Here is a 20,522-nt window from a genome sequence, read left to right on the forward strand (position 1 = left end):
AGAAGCAAAAGTACAGAGAAAAGTCGATATGCAATTACAAGATTCACACATCAGAAAAAAGGGACATAGTAACCAAAAAGAGAGCAACCAAATGACCAAAAACATAACCAGAGGAGACCAGATAAAACTACAAAGAGACGAAAAATGACTGAAGAAATGCAAAATAAACAGAAACATCAACAGCAGCGAAATGCCTCAAGGATAACACAGGAACACAGCGTCAGAGAAATTGAGAATTAAGAAACGTTATGACATAAATCTCAGCAAGGAGGCGTTTGTTTATGTTTCTATCGGCTGGTTCCCACAACTTTTAGAAGTGAATCATCATAGTTGTCTATTTTTAGCAATGCAGTACATTTTAGTTCCCTTTATAGCCAAACAGGTATTTCCTCATTCCTATTTCACTGCTTGATCGACGTCATCCAGATAATTCCTTCCAACACACACCTTAGCACCAGTGGCGGCCGGCCCATAGGGGCGCTAGGGGCGCCGCCCCCCCTCTTCCCACATTAAAATATACATATATATATATATATATATATATATATATTTAAAACATATATTTTTTATTTTTATTTTTAATAAACAAGGTAAATATTATATAATTGGTATCAGTCAAATGTATAATCTACAATAAAATATCGTTTAAAATTGTGTTACGATGTCTAAAGTTACTGATAAGTCACATGTTTCCTGCCTGGCCTTGCCCGTGTATCATTACTCCCTCTCGTCTGGGCGCTAGCACAGCGCCCAGACGAGAGTGCAGCAAGTGCAGCAGAAGCCAACTGTTGCTATCTTTAAACTATGCCGCCGAAACATAATTTCAGCCAATCAGCGTCGTCAAATCTGATGGTCACAGGGCTCCTACGTGAGCGCCCGGTGCAGTCTGTGAGTTGTTTGGACTCGTATCCAAGGAGACAAAACAGGAAGCTGTCATACACTCTGGAAGCTACCATTAGCAGCTAATGAAAACTCAGTTTTTGACATAAAAATTGAATTATGGATCATCAATCATTTTTCAAAGTGACAGACACATTGGATTAACCTTCAGCTGCGTTTTTCTCGTTTTTGATCAGAATTGTTATTCTGCAAAAGGTGAGCATATCTCCGTGTTTTGCTACCTAAAGCTACGTCGTGTGATGTCTGTATTTGCTTCCCCTGTCGCAAGTTCTGATCGCTCAGTGATGATACTTATATTTCTAGTAAGTATTGTTTCTTTCGCTCAGGGCTCATTTAGACGCTTCTTGTGAGACTTGTGTTTTGTTTCGGTAAACATGATTCATATCATCAGTTAGCTGCGTTTCCTCTGAGTAGGACACATGAATAGTTTATTACATTTTAAGAAGCCCTGAGACACAGTTTCGTGAGAAAAAAAACGGGGGAAAAAAGCCCCTTAACAGGTTAAATGGGAATTAAATCATTTTAAGTAATTTTGAGTGTTCCCAAAGCCCCGGTGTTCTGCAGTTTGTGTGGGCCTACTGTACTGTTGCACAGTTTATGCTGTAGAAACTATGTCCAGGACAAGGTGTTTGGAAGTTTTGGAAGATTCATACCTAACCACACTGAAGTTATGGAGGTATTGATCAGTCTTCTCATATTTTTAAGCCTCAAATTGTCCTTCCCCCCCCCCCCCTCTAACATCACCAGAAGTCATGATTTAGGGGGTCTTTTCTCAAAAATGTTTACCGGGGGAGCATCCCCCCGGACCCCCCTAGTATTGTTTGATCACCATTTCCACAGCCTCACCTAAAATATTTTCCACCAGGCGCCACTGCTTAGCACCGAAGACGATAAATACTAAGGATAAATCTGGGATAAATATGTATTTACGTGTAGAACAGTGACATCTACTGGCCAGTTATTAGTATTACAGTCTCTTAGAATAATATAAATAACACATATATATTAAAATAATTAAATGAAATACAATTAAATAAAATACGTGAAAAATGAAAAAAGTATGCCTAAGGTAATTTCCTAATGAATATTACCATTGTTTCTCCTCAGCAGATCCAGCCTGCTCTGTTAGTAAACAAAAACATAAAAATTCCCTGATAAGGAATCCTTTTTGCTAGAGATTTGTTTTCTAAAGTGAGGGTGCAGGCGCCGACAGAAACGAGAAGAAAGCAGAGTTGATACTGTCAGTCCCTGTGAAAAGTAGAGGCCAAACCTTCCCCGACTACCTGTGCTTGAGTCTCTGGTTCATGAAGATCTCTCACTGCTGTAAGGAGACACAATTAAAAATCAACAATACGCGTCTTTTTATGATCTTCTGTCTCCTGAAAAGCTGCTGAATTCAACATAATAGCAATGAGGTTACTCATTGACATATTAAATACTGCAAAAAGCATAATACTTATTTTTAAAACTCATTGTTTGTGCACAACATAAGTATATACATTACATCAAAATGTAGTAGTAGTTTTCTGATAAATCACTACCTGATGAGACCCTCTGTCTTGTTTTACTATGCTCCGATGGTTCATTCAAAAAGGTGGTTTTCAGACTCACTTTCAATGGTCCCTGGGGCTTCAATATCTGAGGAACTCATCCTCAGTTCCACTTCACTGTTGTTTCTTTTCCTACAAAGATATTTGGTGAGCCGCAGTTTGAAGACAGCGAGAGACAGTAGAGTTACTGTAACTGCCACTCCAACGCAGATCAAGATGTATCTGTGTCTCTCTGTTGGTCTCTGAGTTTGGAGCTCAGCAGCAGCTGTGGAAAATAAAGTTAGTAAAGTAATGTTGACAGGGAGAAGACCTCTTTTCAGTGAAAAATAAAGACTAAATATTATCCCATTCTGGATCAGAGGTTGCAATGGCTTTGCATCTTTGTTTACCATCAGACTAGAGCTAAAGTCTGCATATATATATAAAGCCATGTTAGGGAAACTTCCATCCTACATCTGCTCCCTGATCTCACGGCGAATTGTAAGTGGCTACTGCCTGAGATCGCATGCTGTGGTTTTATTAAATGTGCCAACTGCTAGGACTGTCTTAGGGAAGATAGCATTTAGATGCGCAGCTCCACTGTCCTGGAATAGTCTGCAATTAAAATGGAAACTGAGCAATCTGGTGCCACTCAATGTTTTTAAAGCTCGGTTGGATGCTACTCAATCGGAAGCTGTTGGTACCTGCACAGGGGCGGACTGGCCATCGGGACGTTCGGGACGAATCCCGATGGGCCGGTACTGAAGTGGGCCGGTCGGACGATGTGGGCCGCTCGGATAACTCACTAGCACACACCCCCCTCCCCGTCGACAATGTCCTCGCGGTATTTACTTGCGGCACCGAGGTGGGCCGCTCGGATAACTCACTAGCATCCCCCCCCCCCCCGTCGACAATTTCCTCGCGGTATTTACTTGCGGCACCGAGGTGGGCCGCTCGGATAACTCACTAGCACTCACTCACCCCCCCCCCGTTGATAATTTACCGAGGTGGGCCGGCGGTACCGCTGTGGGCCGGTCGAGAGTCCCGGGCTGATTTGTAGTCCCAGTCCGCCCCTGCCTGTGCATGTGGATAGTTATGTAAATTGTAATCCCTGTAATGCTAATGTATGATGTCCTTTTGTTGTTCTGTTTATGTTTTTAATGTTTCATGTGGAACCTACTTGAGCAGGTCTCCCTTGAAAAAAAGGTCAATGATCTCAATGGGACACAACCTGGATAAATAAAGGTTTGAATATTAAAGGTCTCCTATAGGTCTCAGATATATAAGAAGCATGTCTATGAAGTGATTTGCTCAAACTCCCAAACAGATCATCCATTCTAGCCTCAAACCCCTCTATTTCAGCCCTGTTACTAAAGTGCTGATTCTGGGTCTGTAGCTTTAAGAAAAAAAGAAAACCAGAGCTCATGCAGGAGAATTCTACCAGCAGATTCTCAGATAAACGCTGCCGTGATTAAACTCCATATCATGTTCCAAACCACATCAAGGATTATCTCTGAAACAGTATGGAGCTCTTTCTCTCTCTAAGGTTTACCACAAGGTGAGTTCCTTTTTATATCCTGCTTCTTTACACATACTCTCTCCAGTACAGGTTAGCTCTGAGTGTTAGCGATGCTAATGTAAACACAGACCATATTACTTCCAAAACACGTTGCGCATTGTTTCTGATAGCCAGGGTTGGAGTTATGTGGGAGCCAATGGGAGCTGAGCTCCCATAAGGAGGGTCTGAGCTCCAATGAGAGCAGTGAAATCATACATCTGTGGGGGTCGCTAATACATTACCAACAACCATTATTTGAATCACAAATAATGCATTTTCAATGTAATGAGTATTATTTACATTAACGAGGTAAATCGGCTAAAAGAAAAACATGTTTTCCAAAAGAACTACGCATCTTATTCTCTCTTGAATGACAATGTGCCTGCACTCAGGGCTGTAGTGCCGCCAGGGAGGGCACCGGAACGCCGCTCCGAGTGAGTGAGTGAGTGAGTGAGAGAGAGAGAGAGAGAGAGATAGCCTACCTGGTATTGTTGTTGTTAGCATCTGGTTAGCTAGCTGCGCTAACGGATATAATGAGTTTTTTCTACAAGCTGGAGGAGAGCTCTCTCCTGTCAGACTGAGAGGCTCAGCTGAGGTTAAGGACTCTCTGAGGGTTTAGATAGTTCACTTTAGTCTAAGTTATCTCAGTCTCAAACGTTTAGGCCACCTTTTATGTAAACAAGTATTTTCAAAGGCACACCTTTAAATGATCTTTATAGTTTCAAAGAAACAAGAGAATAAATCAAAACAGGTGTGAAATAATTCCAATTCATAGTATAGGACAGTAAAACAAGTATACAGTTTAAAAGGAGAGTGATTTGTAAAATATGCATAAAGAAAAAGTAAATCTGTTTACAGTTCTGTTTCATATGTGTTGAGAGATGTATCCGTAGATCTCTTCATGTTGCTCTCAAAGAGAACCAGATTGATGCATTTAACTTCAATATTTAAAAATCTTCCCGGGGGAGCTTGCCCCCGGACCCCCTAGAGCAGGGGGGTCAAACTCAAATACACAGTGGGCCAAAATAAAAATCAGTACTAGTCGAGGGCCGGACTGGTTCAATGTTTATTGCAAAACTTATTGAAATGAACTTATTGCACATATTAAACCTGGAACTAACAAAGCTTAAATGATTGCCTATAAAAACAACATTAAACATTAAATAATCAGTTGCTTTAATTTCTTATGGCTCAATCTGCAGCTTTTCCAGAGTCATTTCTTATGAGTACATTTCTCCACAGGCCAACAACAGCTTCAACAAAACTATTTCCCTCAAAGAACAAACCAAACATGCCCTGTTGTCGTGAGAGAAAAAGTGCAGAAGGAAACATCCATGTAAACTCAGTGTGCTGCTCTGTGATGCTAGTTCAAGCCAGATACTTGGCATCTCATCTTGGGTGCAAGTTCATCAATGTTTGGGCTCAGGCTCTGAGCTGAGGAAACCCTCAGGATGGAGTGAAGGTGTGCGTGCAATATACCGGCGGGCCAGATCTAATAGTAATTAGAAATTATCCTGCGGGCCGAAATTAAAACCACCAAGGGCCTGATTTGGCCCCCGGGCCTTGAGTCTGACATGTATGCCCTAGATCAGGGGTATTCAACTAAAATTCAACGAGGTCCAGTTAGAGAAAATCTCCCCATGCAAAGGTCCGGAACATCAAAATGTCTAACTTGCTTTATGAATTAGTGTGATATTGAAGTAGCCTGTAGCTTTATCAACGTCTGCATGTAATCAACAACTGACTGCCAATCAAATAAAGAATAGAATTCATAAACAACAATATTTATTGTCAATTAACATTGAACTATACAGATATACAGTAAATACTGGTAATGTTCCTCTCGGGCTGCATTTAAAAAATACAATAGAGAAAATAAATAAAATAGCTTTTGAAAATATGTGCATCTTAAAAGTGCTTAATTTTAGATAAATAAAATAAAGTGTAGCAGCAGCTTGAGTTTCCCTTTTTCTTTGTTAACCGTTTCACATCATGACTTAACAGTTTCAGCCGATTATAGAACAATATCAGTCTTTACACATCATAACAATTGAACAGTTTTAAAGTTTCTCTTTCTTTCCCTCTTATATTGCAGTCCCTCACTCACTTTGTTTAATTCAGTGCGAGAATTGAGCTTGAGCTTGTCCTGCCAGGAGTTTAAATCTGGGCTGAAATGGTGTCAGGGCCATTCTCATACACACATGCAGGTGCTCATTGGTTAGCCTCGGTTAGCCTGCCCTCGAACGATATTTAGTTTTATGCTGGTGGACTGATCATATTGGGCTCTGAGACTGCTTATTTTTTGTGACCTCAGTTCTGACTTGAGAGGGAATGTTTGGTCAAACACTTTGTGTTTTGTCTCATAGAGGCGTTTTGGCACTTTTAATGAGCGCCACGGTCTCTGAACAAATGAGACACACTGGTTCTGTGCTCCCAGTGGGCAGGATGAACATGAATCAGTCCACTCAGGGTTAAAAGCTCTGTTCTCACTGTCCACTTTCCTCTTCTTGGAGAGCGCCATGTGTCATTATTTGTCTCTCCCTGTCTGCCGCCAACACGCCTGTTCACTCTCCTCTCCGCTTCTCTCCCTGTATCGCTAATTATTCTCTTCACTCACTCTCCTCTCCGCTTCTCTCTGCCGCGCTCTCGTCTCTTCTTCTTTGTTTCTCTCCCTGTATTGCTCACTCGTCTCTTTCGCCCCCTGTCGGCAGCGGTTAAAATAGAATCACCCCGTCAAAATTGAATTCCCCTATTAATGTATAGAATATAGGTCCGGGCCCGTATAGGTCGGCGTCTGGGTCCGGATCCGGACCGCGGTCCGCCTGTTGCCGACCCCTGCCCGAGATGTTAGGTCCACCCCCCAATTCAACTTGTTCAAAAGAATAGGATACTAAATACATTCGCTCACTTTTTATATCGTAAACTATATCCATATGCTTCTGTTTTGGTAGTCGTGCCACAACATGCATGCGCGAGTCATAGGTGCACTCCGGCACTTGTAAAAATAGCACTACACCCCTGCCAGCACTTCTGATAGGGGCCGTGGGTCTAAAGCCCGCCCACATTTTAGTAATGTCGTCATGACGCAGCAAATCTGGATCAGCTCCGTTGTTCCCCCGTTTTTAGAGATGTGGGTACGGAGGAAAAGAGAGAGGGTGTTATTCTCTGTCACTTTGTGAGTCTCCTGACACACCGGGGACACATATTTATGTATAAAAGACATCAAAAAGTGCATTTTGCATGATAGGAGACCTTTAAAGAAGTGCAGTTTGACTGTTAATACAACACTAGTTTACTCACCAATGACGTTGAGCCAGCATCTCCTAGAGTTATTCCCATCAGGTATGACGCGTATGTCACACACATAAAACCCAGAGTCATTGGTCCTGAGTCTGGAGATATGAAGTGTGAGGCGTCCTTCTGTGAGGACGTCTTTGTCCCACTGGACTCGTCCTGCAAACTTTGGATCCTGAGACTCTCGGAATTCATCACCTTTGTATAGATGAAACAGGATGTAGGGTCTGGTCTTTGTAGACAGGTAGAGATGGATCTGAGGGAAGTGTCTGTTCTGGAGCTGAAGGTTCAAGGTTCAAGGTTCAAGGTTCTTTATTGTCAATCTGACATAGCTACAGAGTAATTATGCAGTTGAAAATCTTATGTCACAGGCTTCTCCAACAATGCAACATAATAACATAACATAATAACAATAAGAGCATGAGCAATACAAAAATAATAATAGTTATAAAAATGAAATAAAGTTATGATGTGGAATAGTGCAGTATGAGTCTATATACAAGTTATTGGAATGATATATATATATTAGGTATTAGATACATACTACTGAGTAGCAGTTGAATGTTTGATGTTGTTTCAACAGTTCAATTTTTTAACAGTCTCACTGCCCGCGGGAAGAAACTGTCTCCGAATCTTCTTGTCCTTGCCCGGATGCTGCGGTAACGTCTGCCAGACGGCAACAGAAAGAACAGTTTGTGGCTGGGGTGATGGGGGTCTTTGATAATCCGTAGTGATTTCTTCCTGAGCCGCTGGGAGTAAAGGTCCTCCATGGATGGCAGCTCCGTCCTGGTGATGTGCTGTGCAGTTTTCACCACCCTCTGTAAAGCCTTACGATCGAGGTCGGTGCAGCTGCCGTACCAGGCCGTCATGCTGCCAGTGAGGATACTCTCTATCGTGCACCTGTAGAAGTTGCAGAGTATCCTGGAATCCATTTTGAACCTCCTCAACCTGCGGAGGAAGAAGAGCCGCTGTCGAGCTTTCTTGGTGATGGTGGTGGTGTGAAGAGACCATGTCAGGTCCTCAGTGATGTGGACCCCAAGGAACCTGAAGCTTTTGACTCTCTCCACCGTAGTCCCATTGATGGCGATGGGGGCGTGTCCCTCTCCCTGCTGCTTCCTGTAGTCCACAATCAGCTCCTTTGTTTTGCTGATGTTGAGATGGAGGTTGTTCTCCTGGCACCAAGATGTCAGGTTTTCGACCTCCTCTCTGTACGCCGTCTGGTCATCGTCTGTGATCTGGCCGATGACGGTCGTGTCATCAGCAAACTTCACGATGGTGTTGGAGCTGTGTGTGGCCACGCAGTCGTGGGTGAACAGGGAGTAGAGGAGAGGGCTGAGCACGCAGCCTTGAGGGGCACCGGTGTTGAGAATCAGGGTGGAGGATGTGATATTTCCCACCTGCACTGCCTGGGGTCTGCCCGTCAGGAAGTTCAGGATCCAGTCACAGAGGGCGCTGTTGAGCCCGAGGTCTCTGAGCTTGATGGCCAGCTTGGAGGGCACAATGGTGTTGAATGCTGAACTGTAGTCAATGAACAGCATTCTCACATATGTGTTCCTGTTCTTCGGGTCCAGGTGTGAGAGGGCAGTGTGGAGGGTGAGGGCTATGGCGTCGTCTGTGGACCTGTTTGCTCTGTAGGCAAACTGCAGGGGGTCCAGAGATTCAGGGAGGGAGGAGGTGATGAATAATTTGACTAACCGCTCAAAGCACTTCATTATGATGGAGGTGAGTGCTACTGGGCGGTAGTCGTTGGGGCAGGTGATGATTGTCTTTTTGGGGGACAGGAATGATGGTGGAGTGTTTAAAACATGTGGGGACTACAGACTGCAGCAGGGACCTGTTGAAGATGTCTGTGAACACCTCTGCCAGCTGAACTGCACACACCCTGAGAACACGGCCAGGGATGCCATCAGGTCCAGGAGCCTTGTGTGGGTTAACCCTTTTAAAGGATTTACACACATCTGCCCTATTTAAAACAAAAGGGCAGTGTAGCTCCTGGTCCCTCTGTACCTCCACAGCCTGGCTGCTCTCAAAGCGTGCAAAAAAAACTGTTTAGCTCATCTGGGAGAGATGCGCACGCAGACACTCCCGCAGCACCCCCCGCTGCTCCTTTGTAGTCAGTCATTGTCCTTAGTCCCGCCCACATATTCCTAGTGTTACAGCCTGTAACGATCAGCTATTATGAATAGCTGTGTTAAATAAACGCACAAGGGGTTCTTGATATGAAATAATATATTAAAGGTAAACAGAACTGATAAATGGATAATCTGCTCTTTCCACAAAATAGTCCCCACGGAAATGTATTTACTACAGTATATGCACACATTCACAAAATAAACAAAGACAGGTTTTATACGTTATTCACGTGTATTCACCGCTTTTGAGCCAAACAAAACAAACAAAACTCAACAAACAGTCCGCTCGGTGATAAACCGAGATTGTCTTTACTGCCTAACCCAGGCCATAGTTCATTGACAAAAAAAAGCTGTTACTCCTGCGCCCGTCGGCAGAAAAAAACTGGAAATGTTTGTAGGCCTATTGAGGCTATAATCCACAGAAAGAAAAAATAGGATGATCGGCGTGGCCCAAAGGCGCGATCTCACCCTGTTTGAGAGAATCTCTCTCGATCTGTGCGCGTCCTCTCCAAGGAGACGTGCTTCCAGGTCGGTCGATGCAATATCCACAATGCAGTTACTTTCCTTTACTTCCCCGTAGCATTTTAAGATATGTATACATACTGAGGAAAACTTAAATATCCCGCTGCATACCCGCATTCGCCTCACACACGCTTCCTCCTCCCGTGAGAACCAACCCCTGACATCCCGGTGACGCACCCACTATAAAGGCTCCGTGTGTGCTGCGACAGGTGAATATGTAAATGAGGCTTAATGACCCACACCCCCAAACCATACATAAAAGTGGACATTTAACAACTGTAGTTGCGAGGATAATACACATGTATCAGTTTTCTTTTCATTTCAACATAAACCACATGCCTTAACCTTTTTCCCTGCCACTACAGTTTATAAGAAACACTTTGATCAATCTGCAACTGTCACAAGCCTTTGAAGTCAGATTCCACCTTGTCTTTGTACTGTCTCTTTGCATTTTTAATTGCTCTCCGGAGATCATACCTAGACTTCCTGTACTCCTCCAAATCTCCCGCTGTGTGCGCGAGAGTGCGCGCTTTCAGTTTGCCGCGCACCTCACCGTTTACCCAGGGCTTTTGATTTGGGAATGTCCGTACAGAAACCTTCGGTACCACGTCATCGATGCATTTCCCAATGTAGCAGATGACAGTGTCCGTGTGTGTGTTGATGTTATTGTCCTCAAACACACTCCAATCCGTAGATGCAAAGCAATCCTGCAGTGCTGAATCTGACTCCTCGCTCCATCGTTGTACTGTCCTTGTTATCGGTCTGTCCCTTTTAAGTTTCTGCTTGTAAGCAGGCAACAACAGTAGTGAGATATGGTCTGATTTGCCGAAGGGAGGGCGAGGGAGAGCCTTATATCCATTCCGGAAAGGGGAATAAACATGGTCCAGTATGTTTCCCCCGCGCGTCGGGAAGTTGATGTGTTGGTAATATTTTGGCAAAACCTTCTTCATGTTGGCGGTGTTGAAATCTCCGGCCACAACGTACGCCGCATCTGGCCGTGAAGTCTCGGTTTTATCAATAAACCCAAACAGCTGATCGAGTGCCGTGTTGTTGTCGGCGAGTGGCTGCGGCGGGATATACACTGCTGTTATCACAACAGATGTGAATTCCCTCGGCAGATGGAAGGCCCGACATGAGATCATGAGGTGCTCTAGCTGTGCAGAACAGTCCGATGAAATAATCTTCACATCTGAGCACCAGTTGTTGTTAGTCATTACACACACACCGCCTCCCTTACTTTTCCCCGAGTTAGCAGTCCGGTCCTGACGAAAAATAGAGAATCCGTCAGGGACAATAGCGGAGTCCGGGATAGCGGGGTTGAGCCAAGTCTCAGTGAGAATTAACACGTTACAGTTCTTAATGTCCCGTTGAAAAGCAATCCGGCTTCTGAGTTCATCTAGCTTATTTTCAATGGATTGAACATTAGCCAGAAGAATACTCGGAAGAGGGGGCCGATTCTCTCGTTTCCTCAGTCTGACCAGCAACCCGGCCCGGCATCCCCGCTTTGTCTTCTTCTTGCGTCTCTCAGGTAGAACAGCAACAGGTAGCCATGGTGAATCTCCATTGTTTGTCGGAGGGTTATTATTGTCCACGAAGTTTCGCAATTGGAAAAGTTCCTCTCTGCTATATTGTATGGCAGAGTAGGTGCGGTCGGCTAGCATGTTGCGAACCATGTTAAAAGTAAAACGGCAAAAGTAAAAGAAATATGTACAAAATACGAAAATGGGCAAAGTTGGAGAGGTGATGTTCTGGTTCTCCTCTGCCTGATAGGAAGCCTGAGCCACATTCACTACAAATGTTCCTGTGGAGGAGACACAGAGGGACTCTTTAAACTGCAGCTATGTTGCTGTGGAAGAGACACAAAGGGACTCTTTAAACTGCAGCTATGTTCCTGTGAAGGAGACAGAGGGACTCTCTAAACTGCAGCTATGTTTCTGTGGAGGAGACACAGAGGGACTCTTTACACTGCAGCTATGTTTCGGTGGAGGAGACACAGAGGGACTCTTTAAACTGCAGCTATGTTGCTGTGGAAGAGACACAAAGGGACTCTTTAAACTGCAGCTATGTTCCTGTGAAGGAGACAGAGGGACTCTCTAAACTGCAGCTATGTTTCTGTGGAGGAGACACAGAGGGACTCTTTACACTGCAGCTATGTTTCGGTGGAGGAGACACAGAGGGACTCTTTAAACTGCAGCTATGTTTCTGTGGAGGAGACACAGAGGGACTCTTTAAACTGCAGCTATGTTCCTGTGGAGGAAACACAGAGGGACTCTTTAAACTGCAGCTATGTTCCTGTGAAGGAGACACAGAGGGACTCTTTAAACTGCAGCTATGTTCCTGTGAAGGAGACACAGAGGGACTCTTTAAACTGCAGCTATGTTCCTGTGGAGGAAACACAGAGGGACTATTTAAACTGCAGCTATGTTCCTGTGAAGGAGACACAGAGGGACTCTTTAAACTGCAGCTATGTTCCTGTGAAGGAGACAGAGGGACTCTCTAAACTGCAGCTATGTTTCTGTGGAGGAGACACAGAGGGACTCTTTACACTGCAGCTATGTTTCGGTGGAGGAGACACAGAGGGACTCTTTAAACTGCAGCTATGTTTCTGTGGAGGAGACACAGAGGGACTCTTTAAACTGCAGCTATGTTCCTGTGGAGGAAACACAGAGGGACTCTTTAAACTGCAGCTATGTTCCTGTGAAGGAGACACAGAGGGACTCTTTAAACTGCAGCTATGTTCCTGTGAAGGAGACACAGAGGGACTCTTTAAACTGCAGCTATGTTGCTGTGGAGGAGACACAGAGGGACTCTTTAAACTGCAGCTATGTTGCTGTGGAAGAGACACAGAGGGACTCTTTAAACTGCAGCTATGTTTCTGTGGAGGAGACACAGAGGGACTCTTTAAACTGCAGCTATGTTCCTGTGGAGGAGACACAGAGGGACTCTTTAAACTGCAGCTATGTTCCTGTGAAGGAGACACAGAGGGACTCTTTAAACTGCAGCTATGTTCCTGTGAAGGAGACACAGAGGGACTCTTTAAACTGCAGCTATGTTTCTGTGGAGGAGACACAGAGGGACTCTTTAAACTGCAGCTATGTTGCTGTGGAGGAGACACAGAGGGACTCTTTAAACTGCAGCTATGTTGCTGTGGAAGAGACACAGAGGGACTCTTTAAACTGCAGCTATGTTCCTGTGAAGGAGACACAGAGGGACTCTTTAAACTGCAGCTATGTTTCTGTGGAGGAGACACAGAGGGACTCTTTAAACTGCAGCTATGTTTCTGTGGAAGAGACACAGAGGGACTCTTTAAACTGCAGCTATGTTGCTGTGGAGGAGACACAGAGGGACTCTTTAAACTGCAGCTATGTTGCTGTGGAAGAGACACAGAGGGACTCTTTAAACTGCAGCTATGTTCCTGTGCTGCTACTGAGAACAGCTTTAAAGGTCCCCTATTATACTGTTTTTCATCAATATATTCCAGGTCTCAGATATATACAGAGCTTGTCTCTGATTGGCTGAAACACCAAACAGATCATTGCAGCATCCCATAATCCCCTCTGTTTCAGCCCTGTTTCCAAAGTGCTGATTCTCTGTCTGTTACTTTAGATGAAAATAAGGAGCCCCTCCCCACGCCCCTCATGCCCCTTTCACACCGGCGCTTTTCCAGCTCCTGCTCGGAGCTGGAGCTGGAAAAGCGCCGGTTTTTCCTGTTCACACCACAGCGGCGGCGCGTCATAGCTCCGGAATGCGGTTCACTTCCAGCTCCAAAAAATTGTCGGTCCAGAGGCAAGAGCTTCGGAGCTATAACGCGGCCTCTCTTACGTCGAGGCGTGCAGGAAACCTTACTTTGACCATCCGTTCGCTGTTATTGATCATTGTGGAGAGCAGGCAGACGTTTTGTTTGTTATTATAGCAGCTATCGGATGGAATTAATACATGGGCTGTACAGGTTGTCATGTCCGACTATCACAAGTAGAATTATAATGAAAAATACGCCGGTAAAATGTGCCTGTAGAAAACGGCTTAGCAAGTAGTCAGTTTAGCTTCGGTTGCTATGCGAACATCACCCATGTTATACCAGAGAAACTTTCATAACAGCGTTGTGATGCCAAACAGCGTCAATTCAGACTGACACACATTCACTTAAGGGGAACTGGGGATATGTATCAGCTGCTTGTGTGACAGTCAGTGAATACTTTAGAGCCGTGTGAGCTAACCCGGAGCTAACGGGAAAATAAACTCCCGTGGAAGAGCAGCCAGCACTGCAGCGGTCGGTAAATGCCGCTGAAACACATTAATAAACAATGAACCACGGCACTCTGGAGAAAAGTATAAGGTTGGAGAAGTCGTTATTTAATTTAATCTGGCTTCGTATGATTAAAAGCAACACGATCATCGACCCGACGCAGTCCCCGGCCCGTTGTTGTTGTGGGAGAAAATCAGCGACGTAAACTGTGACATCATGACGCAGCAGCGGCAGCTCTGGGCGATGTGAACAGAGCGGGAGCTGAAAAGGGAAACCGGAGCTGAACCAGAAAAGCTCTCGCTAGGAGCTAGAAAGGGTAAAGCGCTGGTGTGAAAGCCGCATCAGAGAGAGATTTGGTTAAAAAGAACACAATGGTGCTTTAGGAGGAGATTCAGGTGATAAGGTGGGGGGGGGGGGGGGGGGGGGGGGGGGGGTTACCTTGGTTGCTGATTGGCTAATGGTTACACAAGACAAAACATTGTTATGACATCATAAAGTGGCCAAAATCTGATCAGCTCATTTTCAGACAGGTTTTTATATAAATGGATCAGGACAAAAAGAGAGAGAATCTTTGTTCCTGAAACTTTCAGAGTCTCTTTACACAGAGGGGACACATGTTGATGTAGAAGAGACATGAAGAAGAGGGGACACATGTTGATGTAGAAGAGACATGAAGAAGAGGGGACACATGTTGATGTAGAAGAGACATGAAGAAGAGGGGACACATGTTGATGTAGAAGAGACATGAAGAAGAGGGGACACATGTTGATGTAGAAGAGACATGAAGAAGAGGGGACACATGTTGATGTAGAAGAGACATGAAGAAGAGGGGACACATGTTGATGTAGAAGAGACATGAAGAAGAGGGTACACATGTTGATGTAGAAGAGACATGAAGAAGAGGGGACACATGTTGATGAAGAAGAGACATGAAGAAGAGGGGACACGTGTTGATGTAGAAGAGACATGAAGAAGAAGGGACACATGTTGATGTAGAAGAGACATGAAGAAGAGGGGACACATGTTGATGAAGAAGAGACATGAAGAAGAGGGGACACGTGTTGATGTAGAAGAGACATGAAGAAGAGGATTTTGCATAATAGGTGTTAAAGAGACAAACTAACCAGAGACACAGGAGGTGAGGAAGAGGAGCAGCGGGGTGAGGAAGATCATCTTCTCCCTGTGAGAGGAAACACACACACACATTAGAAAATATTCAGTCTGTATTTAGACATCACAATACTTCAGAGGACTGACACCAGGAGCAGTAACATATGTCTGACACTAGGTGGCGCCAGATATCAACATTATATTTTCTTTGAACTGAACCAGGAGATATTTCTGCTTTGTGATCAGTGAACAGATCAGGACACTCTTTTTCAAGATGGCCGCATCTATCTACAGATGGAGCGTCTTATTTAGGACAGTTTGAAACGCGAGGGTCGTGGTTGGCTCGTGCACAGTCCGTGATGAAGAGCCGGCCCCCAGTCTGACTTGATACCGCCCCCATGATAAATAAATGTAATTATTGTGAAGCCAGCTGCAATGGATCATTGATCCACCAGGGGGTGCAGTGGGGTTCCACACTGGAGCTCATGTGAAATCAACTTCGATACAGTAAGCTGGATGTACAGTATGTCTGGTACTACTGTATAGCGGATCTTTGTTAAGATCCATATGTCACGGATAGGATCATAGTCTGTGCTAAATAATACATGTCATCATTTACAAAACATCACCATGTTGTTATTTAACAAAATAACGTTGTTTGGTCGAAAAAAACGAACGAGAGGAAATGCAGCCGGCTCTCCCGATTTTTAATCCTAATTTAATCATCATCTTCACCACGATCATTTATGTTTATGTTCGCCGAATTGACATGAAATCACTGACAAATATGAATATTCTGTATTCAACTTCATTAAAACGATCAGGATCCCTGGGTGTTATTTTTCCCCACAATGACCAAGTCGCTGCAAATTATCCCGCTTATTATATGGCCACATTCTCAACAAAGTAACGACATGACTCCCAATCTTAATTGAAATGCTTTTATGGATTTAGAAAATGTTTTTATTGATTTAAAAAATAGTATGTATTGATTTAAATTGACATGCATCCGCTAAGAGAAATAGTCACTAGACACTTGACACAGTGGCTTTAGGCAAAGCAGAAAAAGAACACTCAAACCGAGAGATGAGTTATTGTTATTACAACGTGACTTCACTATTATTTAACAACTGTTTTTATTGGGTTCTTTTATTTGGGGTTAAGTATAGGTGAATTGCACTAATGTGGGAAGATCATGATGTCTCCTCCGATCTGCTTTATGATCTTCTTTCTCCCGCTGTGTAGATTGGGGGACCGCCGTCCTCTGTCTTCAATGTTCGACATCGCGTGAAACAGAGGATTTCGACATTCTGTATTCATTGCTTACTTCCTTAAACCTTTTCTCCTCCTTATCTCTTTCATGACTTTTTATTTAATGCTTTATAACAGCTGTAATAGTTCGTTTAGAAATCCTAGAAACACTTTTACGGCAGCTCTCATTTACGGTAACTCCTTCTGACGTCATAGCTACCCACGTATAATATATAAACAAAGTCTTGGCTTTCAGAATATGAAACTTTTATTTCCAAAATCACACGATAAATACATTTGTGAAGCTTGTAAAGGGAAGATGACAGGCACCTCTCACTCGCAATCTGCTCCTCCGCAGCGCCGCCCCCCTCCCTCCAGCTGAAATTATGAATGTACAGTAAGGCATAGTAATCATAGATAACACGGCAGGGTCCGTTACAGTTTGTTTTCATCTGATTTCAAATAAACAAAGTCTTGGCTTTCAGAATATTAAACTTGTTTCTGCAAATTTAGATGATAAATACAACTATGAAGCTTGTAACGGTATAATTACAAGCGGAGAACGGAGTAATTTAACGTTACAGCAGGCATAACAACAGCCGGTGTTTATTTTATTATTATATATAGTCGTTATTCATTTGTTTTAAAGCTCAATAAGGAAGATTTAAACTTTCACACACCGGCGAAAAACTCTGCCCGGTTCCCTCGGCCCCCACCACGTTGAATAAACAGAAGGCTGCTTTTGTGGAGGAAGTTATAGCGCTACGTACAGGCTCGGCATATGTACTGCAGCTTTTTCCAGCGGTATCCATAAATCTCTTAATTTTGACCTCAAAGTGCACCAGATTGATGCATTTAACTTCAATATAAAGAAAAACATCTTCTGTTGTAACAACAATAACATTATAAATAGTAACATAGCTGAACATGGTATTGCACATTTAGCTTTCAGTGTTACTGACCTGAGATGTTTTTATTACATTAATTAAGGTGACTGAGGCTTTTTAACATAGACTTTTCAGTGTCCCACATACCGTTCACCATCCCCCACCCCCCTACTGTATGTTGATTTTTGACTTTGTTTGCCTACATGTAAATGAGTGGCATTTAGTACCTACCCCCCTCTGAGTGAATACCTGTTGTATCACCGTAGTCCAGCTGGGACAGGAATAAGCCAGAGACCAACCTTTTACGGGATGAAATTGAAAAACAACATTTAAGTCTGTAAAGGAAGCCAAGAGTGAATTTCAATTTCTTTATTAAAACTTCAATATGGTGTTTAAAGTTCAGATTACTGTCCAACCAAAAGCCCAGATATTTGTAGGTATCAACAAACTCAACAGAAACGCCATCAAGGGTGTCAATGGAGAGGCAAGAGGAGGACGCTGACTTGGGATCAAAAAGCATTGCTTTGGTTTTCTTACTGTTCAATAGCAGTTTGGAATCAAGAAGTGCATGCTGCAGCGTGATACAATCTGATTTTAAATTGGAAACGGCCATCTGCAGTGTGACTAAGCATGAAATTCCTAACTCAGGGTAGCCGCCTATGGTTTGCACGCTACCTCGGCTCCTGCTGAGGTGTGGTGTCACAGCGCTGTATTTATGCTGATGTACCATCTCCCAACGCCCCCGTGGAAAATGACCAAGAACTCAGAAAATGCAGAATAACCTCGGAATGTTAGGCCTCATTCAGAAATGTACGAATGTTAAAACACAGGCAGTGAAGTGAGTGGGTTGTAAGGAGCAGAAGATTGGGTCAGTGTTGGCAGAGCGTCTCCCCATCCCATTCAAATTCAAATTCTTGACTGAAAGAGCCTACAGTACATGTAAATAGATATCATTGCCTATGCGCATTTGAAAATAATTAGTACCCCCCTCTGAGTGACTACGTGTTGAGTTCACATCACCATTCTCCCATATGCTACAAATGGCTGTCTAGCCCTGTTTGTTTTTTTGACCTTTCAGATGTTGTTGTATAGGCTCTGGCAGGGGTTAAATTGGGCCGGGGCTGTCCGGGGCTAAGCCCATAGGACGATGCTCCGATGTCATCACCCTCGCACATTTGTCATATGTTTACAAAAAACGATGTTAACACTTTCTCGTTCTTAATATATGCTATATTTAGGGTCGATATGTGTTGAATTTACTTTAAAATAGCAGATCTAAGTGACCGGATATAGTTTTTTCGGCTTAGTGAACGTGTGTCTCTTCCTCCGCGGCTCCTCCGTGCAGAGAGTTTGCAGCGGTGTGTGTCAGCAACGTGCAGTCAGGGGAGGCACGGATTGGCCGTCGGGAGAGTCGGGAGATCTGGAGAATCACAGCACGGCCGGACGCCAACGGCCTGGTTCGCTTACGGCCGACAACACCCCCCCCCCCCCCCCCCCCCCCCCCCCATTGACAATTCACGAGCGTCTAACTCTCTCCCCCCCGCCCCCTTCGCACCTTCTAACAGAGCGCCCCCACATATCAAATCCCAATTTAACCCCTGGCTTCTGGAGCAGAAATGAAAGAGTTTTAAAAATGTTTACGTTTTGGTAAGTTTTAGGGAAATGGGTGTAATATTGCAACGTTGGCCTTAGGTGGGAGCAGAATTTCTGTATTTCTACTCACATTGTCTGAATAAATATATTGAACAACTAAGGGTTCATTTGCAGGATTGATTGCTTACTTAGCCCTATATCAGTATATAGCATGAATAATAATCACACATCAGTCATATTTGTCAGTTAATCATTTATCATTTATTAAATAGTAAGTCGCTTTGGATAAAAGCGTCAGCTAAATGCAATTTATGAAAGCCTCACTCAGGATTTGTTTACCAAGTGGTTTTATTGCTCTTGGGGCATTAAAAACAAGATTTTAACTTTAGTTTTTTATATAATATCTGCATTTTCTCTTTTGAAAAACTAAATCTTAGTTTGGCCATAGTTTGGACACTCATTTTTAATCACACACGTCTCCCCATCCCATTCAAATTCTTGACTGAGCCTATACTGTATGCATTTGAAAATAAATAGTAGCTACAGTACCCCCCTCTGAGTGAATACCTGTTGACTTCACATCTTGTACACATTTAATTAGGAGCAAAAACACACACTTCAAGTCAGATCATCACCCTGAGCTATTTTAATTACCTCTCAAACAACCTAAACTAGTTATAAATGTTTATTTTTACTGTCGGCCGGGTCAGCTGCTGCATGAGACAGACACTGAAAAGTATTATCTTCTGAAATTAATCATTATGTTATTAGTATTAAATATATATAAGTATTTTTACAGCTTGTATTTTTTTTACCAAGTGTTTTTATTGCTCTTGGGGAATTAAAAACAAGATTTTAACTTTAGTTTTTTATATAATATCTGCATTTTCTCTTGTGAAAAACTAAGTCTTAGTTTGGCCATAGTTATTTAATATATAAAGACTATATATTATTGAATTACAAGATTAGATATACTTCATTTGATCTAAAATATTGATGTGTTCAAATGCTCTTCTAAACAAAACTGAAAGTCCATGAAAAGTTGTCTTCCTGTTTTTGTGAAGGAAGCGCCATCTCCTGGTTAAATCCTGAAATTGAAAATCTGGCAACGCCCTCTTGGAAAATAGTGGGAGGGCTTAACATTCCCAGATACTGGTCTTTGGCAGGTCTTAGGCAGGTAACTGGCAGGTAGTAGGCAGGAAGCAGTAAGCTGGAGTCTGAAATAAGATGCTCCATCTGTACCTCACCCACACCCTGTACATTCACAAAACAGTACAATTCACATTCAGCAATTTCTAGGCAATTGTTCTATATTCACAGGGACTACAGTAGAAGGGGAAGAAAGGAAAAAATATGTAATATTATTATTATAATCTTTTCTCCTGAGAGATGCTGACCTGAAGTCATGGTTACAGAGAGTTATGACAGCTCCATTTTCTGCTGGAAAGTAGAACAAATAAAATAAAAATACATGCATGCATTTCCTCAAAATGTAGTGTT

General features: G+C 43.3%; 2 protein-coding genes across 4 annotated transcripts in view; one reads left to right on the forward strand and one right to left on the reverse strand.

The window, feature by feature from the left end:
- Positions 1-20,522, forward strand: part of LOC117469832 (Fc receptor-like protein 5) — an 86,790-nt gene that overhangs the window by 34,376 nt on the left and 31,892 nt on the right. The gene's annotated exons all lie outside the window — the stretch shown is intronic.
- The window catches only part of LOC117469836 (myelin-oligodendrocyte glycoprotein-like), a 54,773-nt gene that overhangs the window by 33,251 nt on the left and 1,000 nt on the right, over positions 1-20,522 (reverse strand). Inside the window, exon 2 of the mRNA XM_034114291.1 lies at positions 15,306-15,361. Coding sequence (XP_033970182.1) covers positions 15,306-15,354 — 49 coding nt within the window. The 5' untranslated portion in view covers positions 15,355-15,361. The remainder of the gene's footprint in view (positions 1-15,305; positions 15,362-20,522) is intronic.

The sequence above is a fragment of the Trematomus bernacchii genome, unplaced genomic scaffold (genome assembly GCF_902827165.1).
Source record: "Trematomus bernacchii unplaced genomic scaffold, fTreBer1.1, whole genome shotgun sequence".
Taxonomy (NCBI): domain Eukaryota; kingdom Metazoa; phylum Chordata; class Actinopteri; order Perciformes; family Nototheniidae; genus Trematomus; species Trematomus bernacchii.